This window comes from Podarcis melisellensis (assembly GCF_964234715.1).
Source record: "Podarcis melisellensis genome assembly, chromosome: 12".
NCBI classification, from domain to species: Eukaryota; Metazoa; Chordata; class Lepidosauria; order Squamata; family Lacertidae; genus Podarcis; species Podarcis melisellensis.
Window position 1 is genome coordinate 60,206,966 of NC_138544.1, and position 9,210 is coordinate 60,216,175.

General features: G+C 59.1%; 1 protein-coding gene across 3 annotated transcripts; it reads left to right on the forward strand.

Annotated features, from left to right (window-relative positions):
- The first annotated feature begins 591 nt into the window (after window positions 1–591).
- On the forward strand, window positions 592–8,329 carry ASB10 (ankyrin repeat and SOCS box containing 10). 3 transcript variants are annotated; one of them, XM_081882610.1, is made up of 6 exons: window positions 592–966; window positions 2,880–3,147; window positions 4,747–5,251; window positions 7,100–7,213; window positions 7,487–7,729; window positions 8,141–8,329. In XM_081882610.1, exons 1-5 carry the CDS (start codon window positions 657–659, stop codon window positions 7,670–7,672), a joined length of 1,383 nt encoding a protein of 460 aa, XP_081738736.1. In that variant the 5' UTR covers window positions 592–656; the 3' UTR covers window positions 7,673–7,729; window positions 8,141–8,329. The 3 variants fall into 3 exon arrangements, with proteins under 3 accessions (XP_081738736.1, XP_081738734.1, XP_081738735.1); XM_081882608.1 differs by lacking the exon at window positions 592–966 and adding an exon at window positions 2,324–2,646; XM_081882609.1 differs by lacking the exon at window positions 592–966 and adding an exon at window positions 2,375–2,641.
- Window positions 8,330–9,210: the final 881 nt, after the last annotated feature.

Sequence of the window (9,210 nt, forward strand, 5' to 3'; positions counted from 1 at the left end):
GGCAAGACTTTTGAGGCGAGTAAACCTTATATTTTTATTGTTTACTTAAACGGAATGAGAGCGATTTCTTGGTTAAGAGGGAAACATAAAAAGGGAGAAGGTCATTCAAGTCTGCCTAAGCATCCTTGGACGTCATAATTGTTCTCAAAGATTATCCTAAAATAAGTTGTGCATGGAAGGAGATTTGCAGCTCCCCGAAGGGCACTTTGGGTGGAAATCTCAGAGGATGACCATTCCCCCACTGTCTCCAGGATGAGCATTTTTCTCACTTTGGAAAGGGGGCTTATTTTCCAGAATTGGGTCTGCTTTTTGAGAGCTGAGTGAGCTCTTGAAGAAAAAGGTTTTCTCATGTGCGGGGAACTTTTGGGAAGGCACTCTGCACATGCTTGCGAACATTCAGAATCTCCCCAGGTCTGCCACAAAACACCTCCCTTGGCTCAAGTCCTGAAATGTATTTTGGGAGCTGATGATAAAAGAAGCCAGCAGCAGGCAGGCAGGCAGGCGGTGGCTGCCAAGAGGACTATTTATAAGCCCTGAGTCAGGCTTGGGTCCTGCAAGCACACAGCTCTCCAAGGGCAGAAGACCCCAGCCGCTGTCTCCACTGCCAGCAGTCGAAGGCGCTGAAGGAGAGCCATCGTCTCTCTGGGAGGAAGCTCATGTCCAGGTCCCTCCCCTCCTCGTCTTCCTCCTCCAGGGCCTCCAGGTGGCGTTCCTTGGGGCTGGATGCGGAGCTGAGATGGAGGTGGGAAGGTGCCAAGAGCCAGGTCTCCTGCCAAGGCCCAGTGGCCTCCTGGGGCAGGAGGACCTACAAAGAGCCGCCCTCCGAGTGCAGGGACATGGTGGTCCAGAACGCCCTCTACACGGGGGACCTGGATGGGGTGCAGAGACACTTCTCAGAGCGCGCCGAGGTCAACCTGGTCATCCACGCCAAGAGCCAGGATCTGCGCTGGACCAGCCAGAAATGGGGTAAGGGAAGCTACGGAAGGCGGGGAGCAAGGTGGCTTGGAGCATGGAGGTTCATGTGCCCTGGGGGTCCCTTTTCTACGATTCTATTAGGCTGCTCAATTGAGAAGTGCAGGCCGAAGGAGCTAATGATCCCGAGTTGGAAAGGGACCACAGGGATCATTTAGTCCAACCCCATCTTTTGCCCAACAGGGGACTCGAACCCAGGACCAAGGTTAAGAGTCTCGTGTTCTCCAGCCTGAGACACCCCAAGAGCAAGAGTGATGGGGCTGTAGGGAGAAGGGGCAAGTCCCCCAGAGGAAATGTTCTGCACACAGGAAGTGGCCCAGGAAACATGATAGATGGCTGGTTTGCAATCCAGGGGCAGAGGGAGGGGGGGGCACGGCAGCCTCCCGCCCTCTCCCCTCCCTCCAGGAGAGGAAGGCAATGAGACCCTTCATAAAATACTTTGTTTATCCTTTACACTTTTGAAACTCCCACACACATAGAGCTCATATATTATTATGATAATATTATTAATAATAATTAATAATATATTATTTATACCCCACCCATCTGGCAGTTTATTCAGTATGATGATGCAATGTAGGGAATAGGTTTTTTCCCTTTAAAATATGTTGTTTGTCAGTTAAAAATGATTCCCCACAAACAAACCTTTATTTTGGAAACATAACAAGAACTGACAACTCTCTTTTATACTGTCACTTTAAAAACAAACAAACAAAAAAACCCAAAACCCTTGTCTCTGCCCTGCCCACTTTCAAATTGGCAAAACCAAACAGGGATTATGAAAGTTGTGCTTGCAGAAAGGTTACAACGTTTTTAGAAATGGGACGGGGCAGAATGGGTGGGTGGGAGGAAGACGGAGCAAAAGGCCCTTCAAGTCACAGCTTTGCAGCTACAGATTGTGGTGATTCCTCATTTTAGGCGACTTTATAGATCCTAGAGGTGGAGAGTTGGAAGGGACCCTGAGGGTCATCTAGTCCGACCCCCTGCAATGCAGGAATCTCAACTAAAGCATTCTTTAAAAGGGGATTAGACAAGTTGGCAGAGGCCGGGCGCGCGCGCCTCACCTGCTGCTGACCCTCCCCGCCAGCTGGGGCTTCCCACCTGCTCCTGCGGCCCCTCCCCCCTTGCAGACGGGTTTCTCGTGCCTTCCTTGCCAAAACAACTCTGCCAGGTAGGCCGCCACCACCGGCCCAGGTTGATCGTGCCAGGGTCCACAGGCTGGTCTGGTGGGACCGAGCTGGGGCGTTGCGCAGCCCGTCTCGCTAAGCACGTGGAGATCACCTGCCTTCTCGAACCCTCGCCCCGCTCCCAGTTTCTGGCGCGGCGCTTTCCCTTTGCACCGGCGCTGCTGCTGAGTCACAAGGGAGCCCCAGAATAGCTCGGGCTGCGACTTGACACCCGGGCACGCAGCCCTCCGTCCCGGGCAGCCCAGCTGCAGCCTCTCTCCCGCCGGAGAAGCCCCGAGGGTCCCGTCCGCCGGGGCCATGGAGCCCATCTCCACGCGCAAGGCCGAGGGCCCGGCGCAGGCCTTCTGGCAGGCGCTCTTGGCGGGCGATGGGTGCGCCATCCTCTGCCTCCTGGGCGACCCCGAAAGCGGCGTGGGCCCCAACTCCGTCTTCGACACCAGCGACCAGGACGAGTGGAAGAACTACCGATTCAACTCCCGCTGGTTGAGTGCGCCCAGAGATCAACGGGGGTGGGGGAGAGGCGGGGGTAGGAAAAGCGCCTTGCTGCCCCAAGGAAAACCTGCAGAAGAGCTTGGGGATCGCTCCTGCGCCCTTCTAGCGCTTGCAGGCTTCCATTGGAACCTGCTTTCCGCGCGCCACCGTGCCCCTGAGCACGTGCAAAGCGCCCTTGTGTCTGCCGCACGGCCCTTCCTGACCCAGCGTCTCTCCTCCCTTCCACAGGGCTCTGGTCGCTGACCTACGAGCAGGAGCTGACCACCCCGCTGCACATCACGGCCAGCCGCGGCTACCTGGAGTGCCTGCGCCACTTGCTGCTCCGCGGGGCGGACGTGGACCTGGCGCCGGGCGGCCGGACTGCGCTGCACGAGGCGTGCGCGGCGGCCACGACGGACTGCGTGCGGCTCCTGCTCTCCTTCGGCGCTGACCCCCTGGCCGTCTCGGAAGGAGGGCTCCAGCCGCTTCACCTGTGCCGGAGCCCCGCCTCCCTCGAGTGAGTGGCACAGCCCCGACGGGGCGTCTCCTGGGGCGCGTGGCCTGGAAGAGGCGCCCCTCGCTTGACCCTGGGCTTCGGGCAGGGGAGAAGGGCCGCTCATCCTCCATTCGGGGGTGGGGTGGGGAACACAGCCGTCCTCTCCTGGCTTCCCAGAGGAAGGTCAGTCCCGGGGTCCTGGAAGCAGAACAGTCGGCAGAGCGCGCCCCCCTGGACCCAAACGGGGGAAATGCCCACAACTGCCGCCCGACCCCAATTTTTCTCCCTGAGCTGCACGGCGCTCGAGACTACCAAGTTATATTGATACAGGAGACAGAGAATCCCACAAGCGCCTCTCCCTGACTGGAAAAAAGGCCACAGTAATAATGATTAATTAACAATTCGCTGCCCTTTCAAGAAAACGGGCGACCAGAATGATGGAGGGAACGAGCGACTCCCCTCTGGGGGAAAGTGGCCGCATTTGGGGCGTTTTACTTTAGAGAAAGTGCAAGTAAGAGGCGACAAGATAGCAGTTTATAAAATTATGCATAGCATGGGGAAAGCACGTAAAGTTTTTGTCCCCATCTCATTAACACTGGAACTCAGGGGGCATCCAGCTAAGCCAAGTGTTGGAAGATTCAGGAGAGCGTAGTTAACCTACGGAACTCCCTCCCCCAGGAGGCAGGGATGGCCACCACCTTGGATGGCTTCAAAAGAAGAGTAGACAAATTCTTGGAGGAGAAGCTGGAAGCTAGGAGAGAGAGAGAGAGAGAGAGAGAGAGAGAGAGAGAGAGAGAGAGAGAGAGAGAGAGAGAGAGAGAGAGAGAGAAATTGACCACAGATTACCTGTTGGAGGTGCACACTTTACCCAGGATAAAACAGACTAATGGGGAGGGGGAGAAAACTCCATTTATGGTAGGAAATACACACTTGATACTAGGACTAAAGAGGATTCAGAGCGGCGCTTGTCTCTGCGATGGAGAGACATCCGAATTGAGAGGTCTCCTCCCGGCAGAAAGTATCAGCCCTATCTGGAAGGAAGGTCCCACGCGAGAACGCGAGAACCGCCTGGCTCTGGATCAGGCCAGTGGCCCATCTCGCTGTGCCCAAAGCAGATGCCTCTGTTGGGAAGCACCCGAGCAGGATCCGAACACGAGCAGCTCTCCATCCCGCCGGGTTGTTTCCTTCCAGCAACTTGCATTCAGAACGCTAGAAGCAGAGAGGAGCCATTCTGGCTAAGAGAGACCAGGACAAGTCAGGCCAGGAAGGAAATTCGAGGAAGGGGCCTTTTGCCGGCTCCTCTTTCTCACGCCTTCAGGCCAAGCTAAGCAGCATGCCAAAGTTTTAGGCCTCTTCCCTCATGTGAGCCGCCCTGAGAACTTCCCTAAGACCGGCCTATAATAGAGCAAAACAAGCCCCTAGTCTAGGGCAAGTTTGAAAACCCACCACCCCAGCCCCTCTGGCGGTACCCAAGAGCCAGGCTTGGCCGCGGCCAGGACAGCTCAGAGGCTGCCCGAGTAGACCCCCTGGGGGAGCAGAGCCCGGACACAGGCCTGGGGACGGCGGGGAGGGGACCCAGAAAGGCGCCGGGCGACCCCTCTGCTGCTTCTCCCCGCGCAGGTGCGCTCGGCTGCTGCTGTGCCACGGCGCGCGGGTGAACTGCGTCTCGGAGGAGGAGGAGGACACGCCGCTGCACCTGGCGGCGCGGCTGGGTCTGGCGGGCCACGTGCGCCTCTTCCTGAGCCACGGCGCCAGCCTGGAGGCGCGCAACGCGGAGGGGCAGACCCCGCTGAACGCCGCCTGCGCCCAGGCGCACCCTCCGGAGGCGCTGGGCGACTGCTACGAGGTGTGCCGGCAGCTGGTGGAGGCGGGCGCCAGCGTGGACGCCCCCGACACGGACCGGCAGCGGCCGCTGCACCAGGCCTGCAAGGCCGCCAACCCCCGCGTGGTGGCGCTGCTCCTCGCCCGCGGCGCCAACGTCAACATCATGAGCTATAGCGGCAACACGGCGCTGCACAACATCCTCCAGGTGGCCGCCTACAAACTGGAGCACCGGCCCGAGCTGGTGGTGCGAGACCTGCTCAACCACGGCGCCGTCCGCGTCTGGCCCGGAGCCCTCCTCAAGGTGCGCGCGGGGTGAGAAGGGTCAGGGGCGCCTCACGTCCTGGGGGCCCTGGGACGAGGGGGCGGGGAGGGGCTGGCGGGCTGGCTGTGAGCCCCACCAGTCCACGGCTCTTCTGTCTGCTATGGGGGTGGCAGAGGCGAGGAAGGCGCCGGGACTGTCCAGGGCACTGCGTGCGCCTCACCTGACCTCACCTGCCTGGTTTGGCACCTGCACGATGGCCTCCTCGGAAAGGGCTGAAGTCTTGCTGGAGTCCCGCCATAGGAACCAACTCCTAGGGGCCGAGGGGGCTTCAGCCCCCCCCATAAATGCCCCCTCCAAGTTGGTGGGCATCGCCATTCAAATGGTGCACGTACATCGCTTCATATGATCGATTATGCAGGGCGGGACTTACCTGCTCAATCACCCCCCAAAAAATGGCACCCCAGAACCCCGTAAACGGGTTTAAGAACATGAGAGCTTGCTGTATCGGGCCAGTGCCCCCCCCCCAGTCCAACATGCTGTTCTCGTTGAGGCTGAAAGAGTTGCCCGGGCACCGAATGCCGTCTCAGGTTGCAAGCAAAACAGTCCTTGCAAGACCTCTCAGAGGCCGCCAGTCGTTATAATTACGGCGCTTCCGTCGCTTTGAGACCAGCAGCTGAGTGAAGCCGGAGCTCCAGAGCGCCTAAGAGCACCTGCGGGACGGCCTGCCACTGGGTTGGGCTTGTGAGCCCCGAAGGACCCCGCCCTCCGCCTTCTCATCGGAGCTGCAGGGGGGGGGGCTCTGCCGGCGCTGCAAGCGGACCCTTCTGGCGGCAGGAAAGGCCCAATGCCCTCTGCTGAGGGTGGGGGGCGAAAGGGATGTTATGGGGAGGGAACGGGCCTCTCCACTCCCCTCTCCGGGCAGAGATCAGCCCCTGCACCTGATCTCGGCCACCTCCCCGCGCAATGGGTTAACCATCTGTCTTAATTCCCAGGCTTGGCAGATTGCTCTCCCCTTTGGGAAAATGCAGGAAAATCAACAATTAACACTAATTAATCTCCTATTAACACCAGATAATGAGGATGGAGCTGCTCCGTGCAGCCGGCTCAGGCGCTGCTTCAGTCCAGTCCCAGAGAGAGGGAAGCCCCGGCCAAGGGGCGCCGCGCACCCGCCTGAACCCCAGGGAGGTGCCGGGCCACGAGACCCCCGACGTGGGATTTGGCCTGGGGACTAGCGCAGCAGCGAGGGGTGGACCTCGGGGCGGAAGCACAACGCCCGCTAGCCCAGGGCCCCCCCAAAGGACCCCCCAGAAAGCAGCAGAGGGGCCCCGGGACAGCAAATAGAAGGAGCTGCGTGTTATCTGACGCTTCAGTAACGCAGAAGCCCTTGGAAAACATAATTTGCAGGGCGGGGGCGGGAGAGTTAAATGCACGTTGCCTGCATTGCTACTGAAGTAATGGACATGGGCGCCTAAAGGTCGTTACGCCCGGGGTTTCAGCTCACCTAATGGGGCCATTCCCGTCGAGGCCCTGCTGCGACCAGAAGACAGAGCAGGGCCCTGCAGCGACTGGGCTGGAGAAATCGAGGAAGCTGGCCATTGCTCCATCTGGCACAGCATCACCTACACTGGCTGGCAACGACTCTATCGGAAGCATCTTCTGACTTCAGAAGGCTACCTGGAGGCCAGAGGGGGGGGGGCGGCGGCTCCCAGTCAGGGGGTTCTAGATGGGATGGGTCACGCTGCTCTTCTCGGTTTACCCAGTCTAGAAGAGCAAAAGTGCACAGCGCAAAGGAACGACTGGCTCCCGCGCCTCGGCGGGGCCTCCTTGCGCTGTCAGGCTCTGGCGCGAGCCTCTGACTGCTGCCTCCCCTCGTCCCTCCCGTCGCAGGTCTTGCGCCACTGCTGCGCCTCCCCGCGCACTGTCGAGGCCCTGATCAACTGTTACCCGCGCGTGCCCGTCACGGAGGAGTGGGCCGAGGCTGTGCCCGCCGAGCTGGTGCAGGTAAGTGCGCGGGATCCTGTGGCGGGGCGCAACAGCAAGAGTGGCTCGACGGGGCCCGTGCACCTCAAACACCGCGAGGTTCCTCCAGGCCGCTGCGCTCTTACTGTCCCCCCTACGAAGGGCCCTGGTGCTCCCGCAGGCTTTCCTTGCCCAGCCCTTGCTGGACGGTGGCATGTGCGCAAAGGAGGACCCTGGGGGGAGCCCCCGCCCCTGCGCGGCTAAGCCCAGCGCCCCCCCCCCCTTCTGACCGCCTCGCGGCTTCTCTCTTCGCAGCAACATCCGCGCCTCTTCCAGTCGCTCTTCGCCCTGGGCCGGAGTCCGCGCGCCCTGCAGCACTTGGCGCGCTGCGCAATCCGGAACCACCTCGAGGACCGCCTGACCCGCGCCCTGCCGGAGCTGCCCCTGCCGCCGGCCTTGCGCGACTTCGTGCTGCTCCGCTTCGAAGATGTCCTGTACTAGGCGGCGAGAGGGGCTGGCTGGCTCACTGTCGGGAGGCGGGGGCAGGCGCAGTCCGAGGTGCGCAGCAGCTGAAGCCTCGGGGTGGGAAGGGTGGGTGGGGCTGGAGTCCGCTCCCCCAGTGCAAAGGCTCCTTGCGGGTCCGTCCCGTCGAAGCGGGCCACCCAAGCGGCCGAGGCAACCGCGCGCATCTGCTCCAGGCCGCCGGCAGAGGGCGCTGGAGGCAGCGCAATGCCCGAACTAAACTGCCGGGAAACTTTTCCAGAAGTGCAACTTAGGAACCGGAGGCTTCGCTAAGGAGCGCTGCGTGGCCCCCTCGCGTGTATTAAATTGGCCTAGACTGCCGGTAATGCGTTGATTTCCCCCAAAAGCCACAATTTCGCGTTCTTGAGATGTTCTTTCCCCCGTCTCTCCATTGCTCCGCTTGCAAGAATTCTTCCCCCCGTCGTCCCGTCTCCTCCCCAATTGCAGGGTTGCCTCCACTGACGTAGCACAAGCGCCACCGGGTTCACGGGGGCTTCTGAGCCGCCTCCCGAAAGGTGAGGCGCCCGGGAGGGGGGACGCCAGGGGGCGCAGCTCCAGGACTCTGCTCCGAACCGAAGCAATGACGTCATACACCGGAGCGCCAGAATAACTGAAGGAACACCCCCCGCGCCCCCCCCCCAAACACCCCGCTTTGCTCTGGCGAATGAAGGAGGTGGTCATGAATGAGGGCACTGTTTGCATTTCTAAATAAACGTTAAATGTTGCATTTCAGCTGACTGAAAATCCTTCAATGTGTTTTATAAGTTGAATATAAGCAGTGATTGATCCTGTTCTTCGGGGGGGGGGAGTGTATCTATGGATGAGCATGCATTTCTGGACTGGACTGGGGACCTGGCTTGGGGCTTGTGGACTATGAGCCTTTCCAAATACGCCACAGGTTGAATCACCAGGTGGAGGGCGTCACGCAAGCTGCACCGGCTGCAATTCTTTCTTCCTCGCACAACTCCTGATGGTCTCCTCCGTTTGCATCTGCCCGCCTCAGGGAAATGAGTAGAGCGACCCCTGTGGTCTGAAGAGGCGGGTTGCTAAATCGTCTGACCTGGGATGAGGGAGTTTCTCATGCCAGCTGATTTTCTCTGGCCAGCTAACAGCATAAAGTACAGTTAAAGCCGCAATAAAATAACAATTCGCAGCATACAACCATTCCAGAAAAGCGCAATAAAGCCAGTTTTACAGGATAACTAAAAATACACAAACGGTGGTTCAAAATATTGGGTAACAGAATATTTGAAAAGCCTGAATCTTTCTTTAAAAAAAAAAGTCTAGATTGGTGGCCGTCCTGCGGGAGGGAGTTCCGCAGGTTAACTCTGCGCTGCCTGAATAATCCCTTTCTTTTGTCTGTCCTGAATCTTCCATTATTCAGCTTCATTGAATGCCTACAAGTTATGAGGGAGGGAGAGCAACTTTTATCTGTGCATTTTCTCCACGCCACGGGCAATTTTATAAAATTCTATTAGGTCGCCGGTCTCGCTTGTCTGAAAAGTCCCAAATGCTGC

Bases quoted from the DNA above. Each gene is read 5' to 3' on its own strand.
- ASB10 (XM_081882610.1), top strand. From the start codon at position 657: ATGTCCAGGTCCCTCCCCTCCTCGTCTTCCTCCTCCAGGGCCTCCAGG. The intron at 967-2,879 runs GTAAGGGAAGCT...TCCCTTCCACAG, and splicing joins CTGGACCAGCCAGAAATGGG to GGCTCTGGTCGCTGACCTAC. The intron at 7,214-7,486 runs GTAAGTGCGCGG...CTCTCTTCGCAG, and splicing joins TGCCCGCCGAGCTGGTGCAG to CAACATCCGCGCCTCTTCCA.